Raw genomic sequence first — 22,000 nt, forward strand, 5'->3', positions numbered from 1 at the left:
GGAAGGTTGGCTTCATTCATCAGCTCACTGCCCCAGTCCAAATTAACCACTGCTGTCACTTGGGCTGACTAGATTCTAGAAATCTGGTATATCATTTAAAAAAAAATCACCTGTAGAACAATAAGTTAAGATTTATTAGCTAAACACTATAATCAAATGGTGAAAACACACACACCAGCCAATTGTTCTTGGCTCAACCTCTAACCATGAAGTATCTCTTTAATAATAATAATAATCCTTCTTGTTGCAATTTCTGATCTTTCACGGGAAAAATCTCTCATACTAATTGAGATACATTGTAGGACAATTAAATACCCTGATTTTAAGCCAGTGCCTCCTTTACCATAATAGTTAAGTGTTAAGGGGCAATTAAAACCAAATGGTCTTCCTTCTGCATTTCTTCTTTAAGCACACCATGCTAGTTTTGTTAATAATGCACCTTGGTATATATCACTGCCTTCCCTGATCTTTCCCTGCCTGACTACCCAAGGTTCTTCAATCTACGTCAGGCTTCACCAACCTGGTGCCCTCCAGCTGTTTAGGCGTACAACTCCCTTCAAACCCAGCCAGTATGGCTGGGTTGGCTGGTGCAGATGGGAACTCTAGTCCAAAGACATCAGGCTGGCCAAAGGCTAATCCAGAGAGACAATGATTTAATGTGGAACCCTTGATATGTAAAGGATGTGTTTTACTGCTGAGCTATCAAAGTTGGGAATCCTCTCACCTTGGATGTAACATGCACTGCAGCCATATCTACAGATGATTCAAACAATATTCTCTCAAGATTGTGGGGTGGGAAGTCAGGACCATACAGATCATCCACACTTTTTTGCTCTGTCAGACTTTATGGTTAAATGACGTGAGAGAACATGGGCATTCATGCTTTTTCACCATCCTGATGGAGGGACTGCTTAGCTAGATTATGAAGTGTCCTCAAAGGAACTTTGGACACTCTCTGTCTTCTAAGAACTTCAGAAGACAGTCCCCCCCCCCCGGGCACTTCTTCTGGTAACATTGCCCTTTGGGGGGGTAAAACTTGCATGGGAAGTTAAATAGAGCGAACTTGATCAATGTGAGAAAGCTGACATGAAATGTATGATAAAGCAGTTTGTTCTGCTTTGAAGTCATCCCTTCTTTCCTAAAAGCATTTGAACTCCCAATACAGTATAACATAATCCAATAATTCTTCCACCATCAAAACAAAATGGTCAGTTAATGGTTGACCCATATCTATTTGACTTTGTCAATCTCCTTCAACAAATTGTGTTTGTTTGTTTGTTGTTATACCACCCTATACCCACAGGTCTCAGGGCAGTTCACAAGATAAAATCGCAATATAAAATAATAAAATACCTAATAAAAACAAGAACAAGAACAACCCAATAATCTTGTTTCTTGAAGCAGTGTTATTTATTCATTTATTTATTTATTATTTAATGAGACTTATAGCCCACCTTTCCTTTGTCATTGAAACCAAGGTGGCGTAAAACTGACATTTACCCAGGATATGCAGAAATGAAGATACCTGACATTCTGTGATTCACTCTGTTTGCCATCACAGAAAGCAGCCATGTTAAAAGAGTGTAGTGTTCTAGAAAATAAGGGTCAATGCATGGTTTTAGCTATTTAACTGCATTGTAATTTACTTTTATGGGGACAAACTTTACTGGGATTAGCACATCTTCCTGGACTGCTGCCATCTCACTCGTTCTAATTGGGCTTGCCAGTCTTGCAATATGAATACAAATTGTGGGAAACAGATGCTGTGGATAAACTAAGTTGACTTGATGTTTCATTATTGCTAATAAAATTAAAAACCCATTAGAATTGAAAAATGTCATAAAATGGCCTGTAAAATCTCTAAACCAATACTGACTTCTATTTCATGTTCACCCAGTCAAAGGCATACCTCAAACAAGGCATTTCTTCTAGAGCCTTCCTTTTATTTTTTATATCAAATTTCTATTCACTAGCATGAATGTACCCTTTATATATGTTCTAGATACAAGCTAAATTTGTCCTGCTGTTCTTAAAATGGCTTCGAGACATTTTTTGGAGATAATGTGGTAAAAGGTGCGCTGTGCATGCTAAATCAGATGATTCCTGAAGATCATGTGCTTGTTCATAGGGACATTATACAGAAGTGTGGTTTAGCTGGACCAGCAATAACAGCTTTTAAACCCTTCTGATCCTGCCTTTTATGGATTTTCTTTACTGCATGACGTGTGTAAAACAAAAAGCAGACCCTGGCTGGGGCCTGGTTGCTGTCTGTGAGGAAAGGGAGCATCTCAGGAGCACAGCTTCCACTTACACAAGGTTTTAAACTTGCCAAAATGGGCACAGGCAAACTGTCTGACCCTTAAACCATGAATTTCCACACCTTATTGTTGATGCGCATCTTATTCCGGATGCAAATTTTCATGAAATGATTCCAGTTCTTGCCATGTCCAGCATCATTAAAGATCAAGGGAGGCCATTATACCTTTCCTCCATGCCACACAGATTTGATTTCCCTGCATGCACTTAAAAGCATGGGGCTCATTATAGTTCACTAAGATAGCACCTTCAAGCACTCCTAGTGCATGCATCACAGTTGTTTAATTTATCCTGTGAGGCAGGTTAGAGATAACAAATTCCCACCAGTGTCACTTCTGCAGGGTATTTCTTTGCTCTAATTTCCCACCCTTTGGGCTCTTTGCCAAGCTCAGAAAATACTGCTCTGTTCTGATGCTCCCATAAACTACACTCACCACCTCTGGCGGCTTCCTGCTTCAAGTACTTCTCTTAATATACCCAAAACAAATTCTTCTCACCCAAATATTCAATGACATGGAGATTTTTTTATAAAACAAAAAGTTACAAAAAGTTAAATGTTTACAAGCACAGTCATTTAACCATATATCCATGAAGATATAAAGTCCCTCTGTAAATGGCCATTGTTCCTTGGTAAAAGGCAGTGTGGAAATAGTCTAAATTTGAGTTGGGAACAGGGGAGTGAAAAACATCCCTGACAATTTCCACAAATATTGTTTTCCTGACCTAAATGTGACATCACATATCCACAAAAGTGAAAATGTAATTTTTATACTGGAAACTGATAGATTCCTGGCTTCTTTAGATGCTACAATTTTTATTTTTATTTTGCTGGCCCCAACTGTGAGAAAATTTAAAGAGTAAAACAGGACATTGTAATTCATGACCTAAAGAACCAACTATGATCGCAGGGACATATTTTCCCCCAGTTCTTACCAACTGGAAAGTGAGACCTCACAGCTCCCCAACAGCATGCCATGTTTGTGCATAAGAAGAGAGTAGATCAAGCAGCTCGCTGAGCAAAAAGTATAATGTCTGAACTAGCCTTGCAAAGTCAGGAAAAAACAAAGAAAAAAAGAAAACAATATTCCTCCAAATCCTAGATAGATGCTGATGCTCCACCTTACAAGGATCCATTTGTTTACATACCACTGGCCGGTGTACATCCCAAAATGCTCTCTCTTGGCTATCGAGGATTTTCCTCTCTATCTTGTCCCTTTTCTTGTCCACTCTGTTGATGGTGAGGTAGATATGTAACACAAAGAATGTAAATTGAAATACCTCTTAAGATGGTGGGCGACAAATCCAGCAACAAAACGTCAGTGGAACTCACTTTGCTTGTGCTTCTGCTTGCATAAAAATAAACTCCCATTTCCGTGCAAATGCTCGCTGTAACCTGGCCAAGCTCTCCTGAAAACATACCACATATTAGCAAGTTCCTTGGGTAGCCCTTTAAAGACTTTCTATCGGCTTTTCAGGTGGACTGTTCCACAGGGCAGCCGGCTCTAGCTGAGACATTGTCACTCTGTGAGTTCCTGCTGTGTTGTGCGCAAGCTGCTGGATATACTGGCGGTGGTGGGTGGCTGCAATTCTTTTTAGATGCCTCTTGTAATGATTGTTGGAGAAAGATCCTGGGGAGAGATCCTTGGGGAGCATGAAATGTTCCTAAGATAAATTTATCTGAGCAGTTTTCTTCCTTGTTTAATTACACATCCGAAACATCCTAATTCCCCTCTGATTTTACAGTAGGCATCCCCAAACTCCGACCCTCCAGATGTTTTGGACTATAATTCCCATCATCCCTGACCACTGGTCCTCTTAGCGAGGGATCATGGGAGTTGTAGGCCAAAACATCTGGAGGGCCGCAGTTTGGGGATGCCTGTTTTACAGGATTTCTTGTTAATGGGGCAAGATGCAATATCCAGAGACTCTTGTGTCCTCCATTCCCCTGGCATTGCTTTGCAGCCCAGACCTTTCACTTCCACAGAACTGGATGGGAAAGCTCTCAATGTACACTGCAACCTCCATGCTGACAAATGGAGAGCTGGGTCACAAGACAAGTTTCTAGGTGGCTTTCCCCCATATCTAAAAATTGTAACATAAATAAATGTTGAAATTCATATGATGATCTATTTCCAAGAAAGACTCTGCACTTCTGTCCTTTTACAGAAGTAAATTGTAGATAAATGAGCCTTACATGTTTAGATCCAGGCACAACTGCTGGGGGAACTTGTAAAATTAAAAGTGTAGTGCAGAAGGTGAACCTGAGATGTTCAGGATACAGCACTGTAGCTACAAGCAGGCTCTTCTCCTGGAGCTGAAAGTAGAATTGGGTCTGTACATGTTAGCAGCAATCCTACACACACTTACTGGGAAGTAAGCACTACTTAACATGATGGGGCTTACTTCTGAGTAAAACATGCATAGGATTGTGCTGCAAGCCTCCTGGGAGCTTTCATATTGGGGCTAACTAAAAGGAACCTGTCTATGAAATGGTGTTGAAAATCTAGCCCAGGCATCCCCAAACTGCGGCCCTCCAGATGTTTTGGCCTACAACTCCCATGATCCCTAGCTAACAGGACCAGTGGTCAGGGATGGTGGGAATTGTAGTCCAAAACATCTGGAGGGCCGAAGTTTGGGGATGCCTGATCTAGCTGGAAGTGTAGTTGCTCTCACAGTGGAACCTTGGTTTTCAAATGTCTTGGCTGCCGAATGTTTCAGAAGCCAAACAACAAAAACCCAGAAGTGAATGTTTCCATTTTTTAAACGTTTTTTGGAACTCGAACAGCTTCTGAGGCTCATTTCTCTCCCCCCCCCCAAAATTGAAATTGCCGACAGCCCTTTGATTTTCGGTTTTCAAACGTTTTGTAAGTCAAACGTTCTTCCGGAACGGATTACGTTCGAAAACCGAGGTTCCGCTGTACTAAGAAAGGGTCCTTTTAGTATTTAGCTGTGCTGAATAGTAAAAAAAATACTGTCTGTAGTGAGGATACTTTAAAAAATTATATTTATATGATGAATATAATTTTATAAAAATATGAATAGTGAATATTTACAATGAAAAAACACAATTATGTACTGTTTGAAGTAAGGTGCATTTTTCACCCCCAGCTCACATACAGGTTGGCATTAAGCCAACGTGTACATCGGCTTTCCAACCTCTGTACTTACAAACCAATTCACCCTCCACCTTAAATGATACTTTAAATGAACCTAATTCTGTCTTGTGATGCAGCTTTTTGATTCAGGATCAACACAGACCAGCTTGGGGATCTACTGCATGTACAACTGAAAGCCTTGTTTATTGCTGAACTTGCAGCCTCTAAGAGACCTAGACTATAACAACTCTGTGGAAGCTCAAATTAAATCATCTGTGTTTTTGCCACACTCCTATCTCTAATGTAATGCTGCAGATTTTGCAGTTCTCTGCAGGATTTTCGAAACACTAAAGTATCACTGAAGTACCTGTATGTGGGTTACAGTTCCTGAACCTGTATTTTTTAGGAGCGGGTAAAAAAATTAAGAACAATAACAGTGCTGTATTGTCTTGCTCCCTGCACACACTACCAAGTTTCAGAGTCTCATTTATCTGACAGTTCTAGGAAAGGCCTCAGGTACTTACTGCTTCATAGTCTGCTAGCTCAAGCCGTGCTTTGTTTTGCATTGTTCGCTTGCAGAGGTAAACCGCTGGAACACAAAAAATAATCAATCATTTCTTGCTATCTAAAACCCCAGACATCAAGATCTAAAGGCTTAATATGCTTTCCATTCAACCAGAGGTTCCCGAGCATTGTGTCTCCATCCTATGTTTCAGTTTCAAAGGTTAGGGTTTATCCAAACAGGGCTATTTTTCACTAAGGACTCAACTATACAGCTACAAATAAAATGTTTTAAGTGTGTTTGAAGTGCAATATACAATGTGACACTAGATGACGATGGTGAGCCTTATGGAAAAGTCAATGTAATTTTTTAAAACGCTTTTTAAAAGTATTTTCAGAATGGTTTTTATATGTATGTAGATATAGTGGGTGTCAAAAGCAATGATTCAGTGATTTCTACGGCTGTGCATGATTATGATGAAAGTAAGTGATTGAGAAGTTTTTAGAATTTTTATTATTTTTATTTACTTTGCTTTCTGCCATTTAATCAAGAGAAAATGCCCCTCTCCTAAACAATGAAAACTATGGACCGTGGCCTGGATTGACACTGTAGAGTTATTAATTATGTTGGAGCACCATATCTGTAAGGGAGAGAGAAAAGCTAACACATTTCCCACACCTTAGCCACCTTCATTGTAAGTGCAAGAAATAATGAATTCCTTGTGATAGCATAATAAATGCAGGTGTTAAATAAAGTCTTTGCAGGTGTTAGTCTTCAGCCCGCATCCCTTCAGAGCACATCCTTTTGGTGTCACAAATTTCTCCAAATGGCCTCTAAATGAATAAAAGAGTCCATCCGTTTCACAGTTCTCTGTTTGGGATATACACCAGTGAATGTAAAAGTGCCAACTGACCTTTAGACAGGGTCAAAGCATTCAAAATATATTGATCCATGTGTTATCCAGACCATAGCCCCTTTCAGAAGTTAAATGGGCATGTGAAGCAGGGAGTGAGATCGTGGATGTCTAACCTCTAAGCAGCTGCATATGTAGGGCCTCTTTTCAGATCTTACTATGAACATGACAGGGACGCGGGTGGTGCTGTGGGTTAAACCACTGAGCCTAGGGCTTGCCGATCAGAAGGTCGGCAGTTCGAATCCCCACATGACGGGGTGAGCTCCTGTTGCTCGGTCCCAGCTCCTGCCAATCTAGCAGTTCGAAAGCACGTCAAAGTAGTTAAATAGGTACCGCTACAGCAGGAAGGTAAACGGCATTTCCGTGTGCTGCTCTGGTTCGCCAGAAGTGGCTTTGTCATGCTGGCCACATGACCTGGAAGCTGTACGCCAGCTCCCTCAGCCAATAATGTGATATGAGTGCCGCAACCCCAGAGTCGGTCACGACTGGAACTAATGGTCAGGGGTCCCTTTACCTTTATGAACATGACACAAATATTTCCCTGCTGTATGCCGCCTTGAGTGGGGTTTTAACTGTGGAGAGATTTCACAAGAGGAGCAAAAAGACTTCTTCTTGGCAGTCGGAGCAGTCCAGCCAAGGAAGGTGCCATTTGGCACAGAGGGTGGGTGGGCACCTGCCAAAAGGCACTTGTGGGTAGAAGCAACAAGGTATCCTTTTGAGGACGTTCTGTGCAGGCCTCCTGCTGATCTCCCCCAAATGGGCACCAAGATGTCCCCCTGTGCCCTTTGAAGCTGCCCTTGAGTCTGTTAGGAGCATCTCATGCCTTTGCAAGATGAACAGAATCTGGGACAGAAAAAAGGGGGGTTGTCCCAAATCGCCCTCCCTGCCTCTTTTCTGCACATGAATTTGCCTTTCTGTTGCTCTGCGTTCAGCTTCCTGGGCTTTGGAAAGGAAGCACGAGGCTCTTACAGAATCCTGCAGCCCTCCTGCCTCCTTCCGTAAACTGGGAAGCACTTGCCCGGTTTGGGGAAGGAGGCAGGAGGGCTCTCAGAACGTGCCACAGTACCACACTTCCCTCCTGAAGCTGGTGTAGGGGGTTGTTCTATATTTGGTTACAGGCCATATAGTTAAGAGAGTTGATGGCACTGAGATGAACAGTTTTGCCAGTGTGGTGTACTGGTTAAGAGCAGTAGCCTTGTAATCTGGGTTCACGTCTCTGCTCCTCCACATGCAGCTGCTGGGTGACCTTGGGCTCGTCACACTTCTTTGAAGTCTCTCAGCCCCACTCACCTCACAGAGGGTTTGTTGTGGGGGAGGAAGGGAAAGGAGAATGTTAGCCGCTTTGAGACTCCTTCGGGTAGTGATAGAGCGGGATATCAAATCCAAACTCTTCTTCCTAGGCTTTGGGAAGGAGGCACGGGGTTCTGATTTGGGGCGAGGTGCCGGTACTGTGTACCAGCATGTACCACCAGAAAAAGCACTGGTTTAAGTACCAGGGAAAAGAATAATATCAGAGTGGTAATATTTGCCTTCTCGTTTCCTTTCAGCACACGCTACCTGCAGTGATGAAGGCCATATTCCAGTTGTTGGGAATCACAAGTGGGGAAAGCCGCCCCGGGTGGCTGGGGCAACCCAGTCAGATGGGCGGCATACAATTATTATCATTATTATTATTATTATTATTAGGCATTCGTATTCCTGCTCTGTTTGTCGGTTTCCTGTAGGGATTTGTGAGAAAAGGCCACTGGACTGGATGAGTCTTTGGCCTGACCATTCAGAACTCTTCTCATGTTCTCATGCCACTGTGGTCCTCTGATACAGCCCCGTTGTGTTTATAGGTTTTCAAAATCAAAATGTTATCCAGATCGCAAGCAGAATCCGCTTCCTTTGATTTTGGTGGAAGCAGAATGGCATGTCCCTTATTCTCAAAACCTCATTCAAAACCCTCAAGGGGGATTCCGTGCTCACTGGAATAAAAATAAATGGATTCTCCTTAAGTGCCAGATGATGTTTTAATTTTGAAAAGCAGCCAGCACATATGGGCTGCATCAAAGGACTGCGCCCACAGAACGTCTGTGTGTGTTCAGTGGAAAGAGAGAGCCAATGCAAATGTCATCGTTTTCTTTGTGATGATAATTTATTTGGGGATTTAAATAAGTAATGCATGGCCCCAAGGTGTGGTGTGCAGGTACATATTTCTTTCTACCCTGAGGAATGGATGGATGCCGGAGTGATAGCAATAGCTGGACATAAACAAGTGGAGGCACATTTGGCTGATCCGGATCTTGCCCCTTTTTGCACAAGTCAACTGGGTTAGCTCATTTAACAGCATCCAGTGGACAAGCAGGATTCCCCTATTTCCTTCCATGCATGGTAGATTGCTTTGAAGGTGCCCACACATGCAGCAGCTGCTCTGTGTACTCTAGATTCCTCCTGCATGGCTAATGTACATGCTACATTGGAGCACCCCATCAAAATGATCACACAGGGTTATGTTGCAGTGGATTGTAAATTTCTCTGTTAAGGGGAATCCCTCCACATGACCATATGCAAGGGAGATTCTTGGCCCTTCCTTTCCTAGCAGCAGATTATAAATTTGCTGCAATATAACAGTCCCTTTTCAAGTTTTTACTTGGAAATGTTTAAGGTTCCCCACTCCTCCTCTGTCAGCAGCTTAATTGTACCTTCAAACTCACTGGGAATCCCATATGTTTTTGTTTTTGGTCAGGAGAGACCAGATAATTATGAGGTTTCAAACAAGAAACAAGCAAGTGGACTAATTATACATTACATACTATTTTTTAGTAGGTAACCCACAGATATATATATAAGAAGCTGAGTCAGTTGTTGCAACAGTGCTAAACTGCACTTAAACAACACCAACTTTTGAAGTTTTAAGTAGCTGTTAAGTTTTAAAGTTTGTACTTTTTACACTTTGCGCTGTTTGTATTTTTGTTTTGCTTTTGCCAAGAAAAGCAGCCTAAAATATTTTAAATAATAATATTGTTATTTTTAAAAAGTAAATGGGGAAATAACTCCTAACTTTTTGTCTATCTGACAAGCGTTTAAAATGTCATTTATTTCATTTAATATATTTATATTTCTCGTTATTAAAACAAAACACCAAGGCAGCTTCAAATGTACATTGTGTTCTCAGACTATATCTCCTCCTGGTTACAGCTACCGTATTTGTGTTTATGCCTAAACCAGCAGCCAAACACTATACCTCTCACTTTGAAAACCAAATCCTCATGCAAATGTGTGCACAGTGTTGATATTCAATACCACTGTTTCACCTTCTCAATGTTCTAACATGGTTACTGACCAGAAAATCACTAGCCAGAAGAAAACCAAAACCAAACTCTAGCTGCTTGGAGGCGGAGAGCGGGGTGGGGGGGCTTAACACAAGCCTGATGCATCTTGGGATAATGCTTCTTTGGGGGAATGTTTAAAATAGCACTTCTCACCAAGTATATAAACCACGATAGCAAAAGTGTTACTACAGCAGTTTGAATACTTGGTGAGAATTGTTCCTTGCATTTTAAGTAGGATTATTCTGAAATTATTCTGAAATATTCCAGAGGATTATTCTGAAACATGTGCTTTGGGGATGAATTCTGGAAAGGCAAGGAAATTCTATCCTAGTGTTATGAATTCCTCTCTAAAGACACAAGCTATTCTTTCCCACACACCACAAATAGCCAGATTGCATCATTCTATAAGACATTCAAACTTAAAACTATGCAAGAATTTAGAAGATTTGTTATGACCTAAGTCTCTGTGAACTACAATCCACTTCAGCTACCGGTATTAAATAAAGGGACTGTGGTAGTTCATGAAAGCTCATACATGAATTGGCCTTTAAGGTCATGAGACTCTCTATTACTCCTCTGGGAATTTAGCAGGTGAAGTTTTTCCTGACATAGAGATAAAGTGATGGGGGGGGGAGTCAACTGCTATTGTTAAAAGCACAGGAACAAGACCTATAATAAACTGGTACCCTCGCGGTGGCAAACAGGGGCAGATATAGAATGAGTGTAAACTGCGTAGTCTGAAAAGCTAACTTTCTTCAGGGACCAGGTGGTATGTTTTGAGTCTGCACATTGGTGCATTGCACACTCTCGTGAATGTTGTTAGGAGGGACCCCCCCCCCCCTCTTCACCTCACAGAGCTGCCATTCTCTTAAGTCCCCGGGAAGAGGTATTGATTGTGAAACCACTCTGGGAATTGCAACTCTGTGAGGTAAACGGAGGTCTCCTAACAACACTCAGCACTCTTAACAAACTACAGTTCCTCGGATTATTTCAGAAAAGCCATGATTGGTACGACACTGCTTTAAATAGTGCAGATGGTGCCTCGGTTGGACTGCATCTGCTGCTGAAGCTATGAGATAATCTGCCTTCTGAAAAGGTGATCTGGCACAAAACTACTAATACGACATTAGCTTTACGGCAGGGATAGGCAACATGTGGGCCTCTAGATATCGCTAAGCTACACCTTCCACCAGTCCTCACTGTTGACTATGCTCACACAGCTGATGAGACTTTGAGTTCAACAACTTATTGAGGGCCATAAGTTTTCTATTCCTGCTTTGGAATGAAAAACTATTTGTTTAGCTGAGCTTCAGTCCCAGGGCTTTGCATTTCACAACTGAGCTGTGCGAACCTGAGATAGGCACAGAATAATTTCAATAACCCCTTAAATTTAAGCTCCCAGGTCATAGGCAAGCACGAACTTCTAACGTCCAAAAATAATGTTGACAACCTGGTGAACATATCATTTTTAAATGCGCCAAAGCCAAACTTCTTTATTTAAAAAGTTGATTCCATCTATCTTTCAACTTTCCACTCAGTCACTATGCACACACTTTGTCAATTCTGCAGTATTAATTTTAAGACTATAACCAAAACCACTTGCTCCTTTCATGCCATGTATATAGTCCAGAAAATTTTAAGCGAAGCAGGAAAGAACGATGGGGCAACAATCCAACACAATAATAGACTGGGCGCAGTACAACGCAATAAATGTCCATAGCCAGGGTTGTTGTTTTCTTGACAGTGCCTATTTACATTTATATATTTATTTTGAGGAATGAAGGTGCTTCATTTTGAAATGTGTTGAATGTGTTTCAAATTTAATGTTAAGTTTAATTTTAAGCTCTGCATGCATAATACATAGCATAAATATCAAAAAGGAAAGTAACCTTATGTCAAAGAGAAATGTTAATGGACCACTTCACAGTGAACTTCTCAAACTCTTGCTGTCTTTCACAAGAATACTACAAGAGGTCACCTAATGATCCCCTAGGCTTTGTTTATGGGGCAGAGATTGAAATAAAAGTACGTCTAAGTAACATTTTACACCAGGCATAGGCAAACTCCGGCCCTCCAGATGTTTGGGACTACTTTTCCCATCATCCCTAGCTAACAGGACCAGTAGTCAGGGATGATGGGAATCGTAGTCCCAAACATCTGGAGGGCCGGAGTTTGCCTATGCCTGTTTTACACCTAATATATGCTAGAAAGATATTAGCAAATGTGCCCATGGGATGATGGTCATGCACAGATTCACATCTCTGTGACCTAGTATGAATTTTAGTTCTCCGCTCTGGGCATTCTTAAGTTGACCGCTAGCTGTTGTTTCAACCAAACACAAATGTCAAATTCACTACCAGTGAAGCTTTGGGCTTTGGAGGACCCTTGGCCAAGATGCTTTGAGTGGGTCCACCTCCTCCTTCCTGTTACCACCACTGTCAGTTCACTAATCAATCTCGGTCCGGGACAAAACTGTACAACAATCTAAAGGGAGAGCAGAAGGCAAATGGAAAATGCAGCTTCATCTCCTCCTCTCTCTTGTTGCTGCTCGTGTGCTCAGGATAGCTGAACAGTGACCAGGCGGTAACAGCAAGACAGAGGAGGAGCAAAAGCAGCAGGCTGGTCTAGGGGTTAGCAGTGGGACCCTTTCTGGGGAGTGGGCCTTGGGTGGTGCCGAACAATGCCTACATCTGGTGCCAACCCTGCCTTTCAATTAATTTCTGAGTCAGCACATTTACAAAGCGGCAAAAAAATACTGCTATTTTTGTATTCCCATGTTGTGTGCAGATTTGACCTCTGCCTTAGTAAACTTTGTAAACCAAAGCCAATCTTGAGCTCAGCATTAGCAGTTCTTGACCTGGGTTTGAAAAGTAAAGCCAGGAGTGGTTTAGTGAAAAAGACGGATTAAATGCAAAAGACAATTATGAGACTTTCATCCATACAATGCAAGACTCCGGAGTGAAAGAGAAGAGAGATCCACACTGACCATAATCTGTGTTTTCCGGCTCCCAACAATTGGATGGCCAAAAATAGGGTGTCTGCAAAATAAAACAAAAATGGAAAAATGTAGGAATTTATGTCTGACAAAACACAAACATGCATACTACATTTCCCTTGACTTCTAAAATTAACTGTCTGGGGAGCGGCTATCATTATCAATTAAACATATTTAAATGCCATACAGCAAATAAAAACTGATACTCCAAATAATGTTGTTATAACTTTGTGCATAGAATCAAGTGTTTCTTATAAGGTCGGGCAATTATCTATATTTTTTCTGAAAACACTCACCACTTCTTCTTTGCAGGAGAAACCAATGCAGGTCTGGTGCCAATTTACAGCAGCATAACATGACTTGCTGGAAGTAGCACAGACCATCTTCTCTATAGGCTGCTGCAGTTTTCCTGTATACAATGGATTGCTTCAGAGCATCTTTGCAGTGACTAGCTAGGAACTGGCCTATACCTCTGCCTTGGGCCACTCAGAATCTCTTGTACTTTTGTAACTTAGATAGAAGTTATAAACCTGCCTTCATTTTGCTATTTAACTGCAGCTTTAAGACCTAGATTATGTAAGTAAATACTACTTTTACTTCTTCACAAAGCAATGTATGTGTGGTTAATATTTTTAGTGAGGGGGACAGAAGAGGGTCATACCAGGAAAATCCAGTCTGCCTTAAAGCATCCTGGATTATTGTTTCTAGAAGGTTAAATCAGTCTTGCCTTAGCTTTCAAGTTTAAAGCTGCAACGGATGGTACTCTGCTGATCTCACTCATATGAGCAAGGAAGGATAATAGCTAAATAATATATCCTCTCCTATTGCCTAAATCCATTCTTAATCAGATGGTGGGTGTTCGCATCCCTATCTGGAGATGTGAAGCACTGAACCAAGGACTGGCTACATGCAGAGCAAATACTTTATCACTGAGCTATTGCCCTTCTCCTAAGTATCCATAAATTATCCCTCCTCTTCCTTTGGCCACCTTCTTAAACTACTCCAATTATTTACAGGTAGGTAGCCGTGTTGGTCTGACGTAGTCGAAACAAAATAAAAAAATTCCTTCCAGCAGCACCTTAAAGACCAACTAAGTTTTTATTTTGGTATGAGCTTTTGTGTGCATGCCAAAATAAAAACTTAGTTGGTCTTTAAGGTGCTGCTGGAAGGAATTTTTTTACTCCAATTATTGCTTTTCTAACAAAGCTCTGCACATAACACAGCCAGCAATTGAATGTGGACCTGTCTGTGCACTATTCCTTTGGGATGTGTTTTCAGATGGCTACTAACTATATCAGGGCACCTTTCTCCCCACCCCCACCCCGCACAAACACATGTGTTTTATGTATGTGGCTGGGGGAGAGATGCCCTTTCAGCAGCTGCTGCTGATACTGGACCACATCATAAACAGGAGTCTGCTGTATTGACAATGAAGAAATCCCTTGCTATTACATGTAAAGTCAATGAAATAAAGCAGGAATACTTACTTGGAACCGGTAAAAGGTGCCATCATCTTTCAGTGTTAAAACATGGTCTGAGATAGGAAAGAAATAACCATGGGCTGCCATTAATGTTCCCAAATGAAGAGCTTCCACTGTGCCAGAGGGAAACAAAAACAATTAACATGGTTTTTTTAAAAAACAAAAACAAAACACTTCATGGTGAAGTGTTTGAACATTTATTCTTTGGAGAGAATTTTCACCAGCTGGTGACAATTTAGACTGGCAATATATATATAAATCAGAGAGAGGAAGAAAAGATGAAATTATGCACTCTTATTTCTTAACATGGGACCTCATTAAGGCAGCATACGTCCAATTATCAGAAAAGAAAAGGGCAAGGCCAGTGCTTTTTTTATTTAAAAAATGTTTAGGGGTACTCTCATTTTCCTTCTCATATTGAAATACTGCCCCTTAATGATGCCAAATGTAGATTCACAAAATGTTTGGGGTATGTGTACCCCTGCGTCGTCGTCCCCAGAAAAAGAGCAATGAGTAAGGCTACCACCTTATTTTGAGTTAAGAATAATAAAAGTTGGTAGAACTGAATATCCTTAAGCTGCTAATGCAATGCCTGCTCACAGCCACTACCAAAATATAGATGATAGATAGATGATAGATAGATAGATAGATAGATAGATAGATAGATAGATGATAGACAGATATTCAAACTAAGATGTTCCTCCATACACAAGCAAAGCAATCCAACATATGGCCCAGTGATCTTGAAATCTCAGCAGGTTTTGCATTTTGTGTAACTTCATATTATTTATATTATTCATATCCACCTCAGTTCCCTGTACCCATCTTTTATATCTTTTTTTATTTTAACTCTCTTAAAAGTATGGGTTCTACATAGCTCCTGGCAAAGACCTTTGCTACCCATGTCTGTGTTGTAAGGGATCCTTGATCAAGAGATTTCACAATTTATCAAGGCAAACAAATGATAACACTCTGAGCTCTTCTTCAGTCTACTTCTAAGCTGCACCCACCTCATCAAAACTCTCCTCACAGTGTCCAGCGCCCCACAGGAAGGACCCCCAAAGAGCCATATCCCCTCAGAACAAATACACAGGCATTGAGTGGTAGTCAACTAAGATTTACTCGGAGTAGACCTACTGATGTAGAGTAGACTATGCAAAAGCATTTGACTGTGCCGACCACAGCAAACTATGGCAAGCTCTTAAAGAAATGGGAGTGCCTGATTACCTCATCTGTCTCCTGAGAAATCTCTATGTGGGACAAGAAGCTACAGTTAGAACTGGATATGGACAACTGATTGGTTCAAAATTGGGAAAGGAGTACGACAAGGTTGTATATTGTCTCCCTGCTTATTTAACTTATATGCAGAATTCATCATGCGAAAGGCTGGACTGGATGAATCCCAAACCGGAATTAAGATTGCCGGAAGAAATATCCACAACCTCAGGTATGCTGATGACACAACCTTGATGGCAGAAAGTGAGGAGGAAATAAAGAACCTTTTAATGAGGGTGAAAGAGGAGAGCGCAAAATATGGTGTGAAGTTCAACATCAAAAAAACTAAGATCATGGCCACTGGTCCCATCACCTCCTGGCAAATAGAAGGGGAAGAAATGGAGGCAGTGAGAGATTTTACTTTCTTGGGTTCCATGATCACTGCAGATGGTGACAGCAGTCACGAAATTAAACGACCCCTGCTTCTTGGGAGAAAAGCAATGACAAACCTAGACAGCATCTTAAAAAGCAGAGACATCACCTTGCCAACTAAGGTCCATATAGTTAAAGTGAGAGCTGGACCATAAAGAAGGTTAATTGCTGAAGAATTGATGCTTTTGAATTATGGTGCTGGAGGAGACTCTTGAGAGTCCCATGGACTGCAAGAAGATCAAACCTATCCATTCTTAAGGAATTCAGCCGTGAGTGCTCACTGGAAGGACAGATCGTGAAGCTGAGGCTCCAATACTTTGGCCACCTCATGAGAAGAGAAGACTCCCTGGAAAAGACCCTGATGTTGGGAAAGATGGAGGGCACAAGGAGAAGGGAACGACAGAGGACGAGATGGTTGGACAGTGTTCTCAAACCTACCAACATGAGTTTGACCAAACTGCAGGAGGCAGTGGAAGGCAGGAGTGCCTGGCGTGCTATGGTCTATAGGGTCACAAAGAGTCAGACACGACTAAACGACTAAACAACAACAGACCTACTGAAATTAATTAACCTAACTCCATCATGTTTATTGATTTCAATGGGTCTAACTCTGAGTAAAACTTAGTTAACTATCACCTAAACTCTCTGCGGCTCATTCCACCCCCTTGTGAATCTTGTTATGGACACCCTATCATTGATCAGTCATTTATTTAAAGTATTTATTACTTGCTTTTCTATGCATGCATCCAAAGCAATGTACATAAACTACAAAGCAGTGCAAGCAACCAGTTACTATACTAATATACCACAGGCATCCTACTTGTTTTTGCAGAATAGCATACACACCACGCACTCGGGAAGGGGAACTAATATGAGGCTGGAAGGTCATTTAAAAATATTATTTCCTACTAACAAATTACAAAAGGAACACCTCGAACTGGAGATAGGACAGACACTTTTCATATTGAAATTCAGATAATAAATACTTGAATAGCAATCTACAATTGCCATTCCAGAATGATATTCTGAGCATAATGGAACATATTCTAAATAATGATTTTTAGAAATATAAATATAGCTTCCACTTCCAAAATATAAATATAGCATTTGCTTCATAGTAACTATAGCTGCTGAAAGCTACATGTCAGAAATTTCTTTGGTTTGCATTTCATGAATAGAAGCTTTCAATTTGCCAGGGACAAATTGGAGCAGATGTTTCATTAATGTGTACTTCCAACAACCCAAGCGAGTGAGATTATTGGGCATTTATTTACCTTTACTGCACAAGGATGGTAGTGGTTCCCATTACTGAGACATAACTCAGATTTTTTTTAGCATAGGACAATGAAACATTTCCCCCTTGGCTTCTCAAGCTCTACTTTTTCTGCATAAATTTGCTTCCTTAGCATTTAAGGAGGATTGAAATTCATAAGGAGGTTGTTGTACGAGTCGGGAAAGATGGGTTTGAGATATGGCCGTTGGCAAGAGAAGGTGTCGTTTACTTGCTGGTTGAAAAAGCATTTGTTGGCATCGATCCAGTTCTGTATACATCTTCTGCTCAGTCATGTTTAGGCTCAAAGTTTCTTTCACAGAGAAAAGGGGGGGATCCATCACATTACATGAGCTGCATGTATGGTGGGATCAAAGGAAACAGACAGAGACAGACACAGGAAGAAGAAAAAGGCTGGATTTTTTTTCTAAAAATGCATCTGTAGCTTCTGCCCTGCCTGTCTCTAGAAGCAGAAGTGGGATTATTGGTTCCAGCAGTGGTAGTAAGGAAGGAGCAGGAACTCTTCCTCCGCAGGCAAAAGCTTCAGGTCCATTACAGCTTTTTTCTTCTGCCTGCACCTGTCTCTATCTAATAATATTAATAATAGTAATAATATATTTATACCCCGTCCATCTGGCTGGGTTTCCCCAGCCACTCTGGGCAGCTTCCAACAAAATATTAAAATACAATGGTTCTCATGGCTCTATCTTAGCTCTGCAGGTCACCTTTTGTGAAGAGAGATCTGTGAGGACGAGGGACTGCTTTTGTGGCACACAAGCAAGGCAGAGGAGGAGCCATCCTGCTTTTGGTGCTGCCTGCTTCTGCCTGTTTCTGGTCTGCTTGGCCCACAAGTTTTTTTCTCTGCAGGAAAAAATAATCCTGTTTTGGCTCCTTGACCACTCTTCTTGTGATTGTTCTGTAAGCTTTTACTTCTTCCTTGTCCGTATTTGTTTGTGTTGTTGTCCACCCTCCTACCTTCTTTCATTGAAATGAACAAATTAAAACCCTGGTTACACACTCTAATGAGTTGTCCTCCACACACCTATGTGTTTAACCACTTTACTGGAAGCTACTCCTCAGTGTTTCTCATCTATCAAATGGCACAAATATCCTCTGGTATGATTGCAACATGTAGATATATGTGGCTTTTATTAGTTTGACTGGCTGTGTATTCTGTGGCTGGCTTTGATGGGGTCCCCCCCCCCCAATCTGGAATATCTGCTTTGTGCATTTTTAGTTCCCACTTCTGTCTTGCAATGGACAACCATTATTCATGAGGCCACTAAAGTGGCTTGCCAGAATCCACCCCAGCATCAGCAAATCATGCATATTTCATCTGTGAGATTTTGCAGAAAATGTGCCTGTGGACAAACACACCAATAAAAGGCATGGCGGGGGGGGGGGGATTTAAGAAAATGGAAGGAGAAGAGTGGCAGGGTTGGAAAGTGTTTTGAAGGAAACAACCAGAATAATCCATTACTAAAAGCCATGGTCCTCTAGAAGAACACTCATAAATATGCCTGTAGAAGACAAATCAATACCAAACTTGTGTTTCTGTTTTCGCTATTCCCTCAAACCACCACACAGCTAATCTAGCTGAGTGGAATCACAGCTGGAAACACTGACATCATAGGAACTGCGTGTGGAGTTTTCATTGGCAGCTAGGATGGCTGGCTTAGGGGCATAGCTGCCAAGTTATCCCTTTTTTAAAGGGATTTTCCCTTATGCTGAATAGGCTTCCTCGCGAGAAAAGGGAAAACTTGGCAGCTATGCTTAGGGGATTTCTCACAAAACTTTAGTTCAGGGACACGGGTGGCACTGTGGTGTAAACCACAGAGCCTAGAGCTTGCCGATCAGTAGGTCAGTGGTTTGAGTCCCCACGACGGGGTGAGCTCCTGTTGTTTGGTCCCAGCTCCTGCCAACCTAGCAGTTTGAAAGCACGTCAGAGTGCAAGTAGATAAATAGGTACCGCCCCAGCGGAGGAGGTAAATGGCATTTCCTTGCGCTGCTCTGGTTTCGCCAGAAGCGGCTTAGTCATGTAGGCCACATGACCCGGGGGGAAAGTCTGGAAAACGTTGGCTCCCTCGGCCAGTAAAGCGAGATGAGCACCGCAACCCCAGAGTCGTTCACGACTGGACTTAACTGTCAGGGGTCCCTTTACCTTTTTTAGTTCAGGTTTACGGCAGACATACTCTTTATTGAGGGTTGTTCAGTTGATAGGGTGTATGTGGAATTTGGTTGTTATAAGGCAGAACTAGAACAGAGAACTGGGAGTTCCTGGAGTTCAGAGGGAAGTGTGCCTATGCACAGCAAGGTTACTGTTCTTGACCCTTACTTCTGCCTTATCAAACTAGTGTTCTCCATTATTATTGCTGAATCCTAGGGCTCACAGACAATGTGCCCTTTTTATCCATTTTGGGTTCAAGAGGGCATGGCAGCATGAAACTCACTGCTGCCCCTCCCAGCTTATCAGGCCTTATTTTTATTTTCTGAGGCTAGCCGAAAACGTAGCTATGTCATGACATGGTATCATTCCACGTGGGGATAAAGGGGTCTCTAATGGTTGTCACTAGCCAAAGGGAGATTGCAGGGGTATTTAGTGAATGTTCTCCGCTGCCCCCAAAAGGGAAAGCAACTTTGTCCACTTTCACAATGGACTCTTTTTCTTCCTTCAGTGGAAAGTTTTGGCCCACTAACCCTGTAGCTGAGGATGCTTCTTGCAAATTGATTATCACTTTTAAATAGTGCATAACTACAGTAAAATTGTTAATAACTCACTAGGGCAGTTATAGTATTCATAAAATATAGAACTGACAAAGAAAAGTGTTTTATTATATATATTCACACACACTGCTCAAAGGAACTAAAAATTTTTAAAAGGAATAAGCTAAATGTAAACATGTTGTTGTGCATTGGTTTCTGGTCTCTTGGTTTCTGAACTCTTTCTAGGCACTTTCTAGGTCTGTGGTACTTCTAGAAATCCTGGATAGGAAGGCAGAAGATAGAGGAAGTTAGGAAATACAGTGGTACCTCGGTTTATGTACACCATTGGTTCCGGAAGTCTGTTCATAAACTGAAGCGTTCCTAACATAGCTGCCAAGTTATCCCTTTTTTAAAGGGATTTTCCCTTATGCTGAATAGGCTTCCTCGCGAGAAAAGGGAAAACTTGGCAGCTATGGTTCCTAAACTGAAGCAAACTTTCCCATTGAAAGTAATGGAAAGTGGATTAATCTGTTCCAGACGGTCCACGGAGTACTTAAACTGAAGCGTTCATAAACTGAAGTGAACTTTCCCATTGAAAGTAATGGAAAGTGGATTAATCCGTTCCAGATGGGTCCGCGTCGTTCGTAAAACGAAAATTCGTAAACCGAGGTGTTCATAAACCGAGGTTCCACTGTATAGAAGGGGTGGAAATGGACATGGTTCCATTCTGAATATCATGGATATGAATTGAAAAGAAAGTCTGAGGGAAAGGAATGTGGGACACAGAAGGATGGAAAAAACAGAACGCTAGCCACTGCAAGACATGGGATTGTATCCCACAAAGTCATCCTGTGCAACAGAAATTCTTTTCCCAGGGCCCCCTCCAATTTGCTCTACGGGTTTTGCTCTAGCATTAACAGGGAAACTTTGTTGGCAACAACCCATGGTACAATGTTTCTATTGCTAATGTAGAGGTTTCCTCTTCTCCGCCTTGCTTTGAGGAAGGGGTTTCTCAAGGTGAGCTAGAAATCTTCCTAGTTAAAAGTTGACAGCTACTTTTAAAGTTATCTAATTTTTTTTTTAAAAAAACCTAGCCAGTCTTCAATTGTCCATGATATTTAGAACCAGAATATTGCTGTCTTAAAATAGTATATTTTTCAAAGACTCCCTAGGTTTGAATCTTTCAGTCATTGCTCTAGTTCTGTCACAAGCTGACATAAGAACATTTTTTAAAACTAGTATTAGCATATAATTAGAACCGAACGTTTAATGGGATGATATTTTTAAAATGATGAATACCACAATCCGTACAGTTGATGTCACAGCTGATTCTTCTGGTACCAGCAGATAAAAGGGTGATGGCATTCATCCACCAGTATCTCAGAAGTCTGTGCATACATGGTAAATAGGTAAAAACAGCTGCTGGAACCTTGGGAATTGGTTATCCCATCACTGCCTTAGGAAGCACATTTTTAGGCATTCAGTATGAACGTGTAATGTGGCTTTCATGCATAGGGATGGAAGGACCTGTCCATTTCAGTTCTCTCCGTTTCTCATTTTTCCTATCTTAAATTCATTTCTCCATGTTTCTGCAGCAATTTGCTATTTATTTATTTATTAAAAATGGGTGAAAATTCTTCAGTGAATTTCTTCTAATAGCCACGTTCTTGTCTGCCATTTTGGAACAGTCTTCCTTGGGAGGTGGTTGACTCTCCTTCCTTGGAGGTTTTGAAGCAGAGGTTGGATGGCCATCTGTCATGGATC

The 22,000-nt window shown here is 41.4% G+C and overlaps 1 protein-coding gene across 5 annotated transcripts in view; it reads right to left on the minus strand.

The window, feature by feature from the left end:
- The window catches only part of RGS7 (regulator of G protein signaling 7), a 130,720-nt gene that overhangs the window by 16,043 nt on the left and 92,677 nt on the right, over positions 1 to 22,000 (minus strand). For all 5 annotated transcript variants that reach the window (XR_009557374.1, XM_035108367.2, XM_035108371.2 and 2 more), the window contains exons 5-9: positions 14,623 to 14,729; positions 13,127 to 13,178; positions 5,936 to 6,000; positions 3,647 to 3,723; positions 3,463 to 3,544 (exon numbers count right to left, since the gene is read on the minus strand). Coding sequence is in view for 4 of the 5 variants with exons in the window: in XM_035108367.2 (XP_034964258.1) it covers positions 3,463 to 3,544; positions 3,647 to 3,723; positions 5,936 to 6,000; positions 13,127 to 13,178; positions 14,623 to 14,729 (383 nt within the window). In the remaining variant the exon portion in view is untranslated. The remainder of the gene's footprint in view (positions 1 to 3,462; positions 3,545 to 3,646; positions 3,724 to 5,935; positions 6,001 to 13,126; positions 13,179 to 14,622; positions 14,730 to 22,000) is intronic.

This window comes from Zootoca vivipara, chromosome 3 (assembly GCF_963506605.1).
Source record: "Zootoca vivipara chromosome 3, rZooViv1.1, whole genome shotgun sequence".
Taxonomy (NCBI): Eukaryota; Metazoa; Chordata; class Lepidosauria; order Squamata; family Lacertidae; genus Zootoca; species Zootoca vivipara.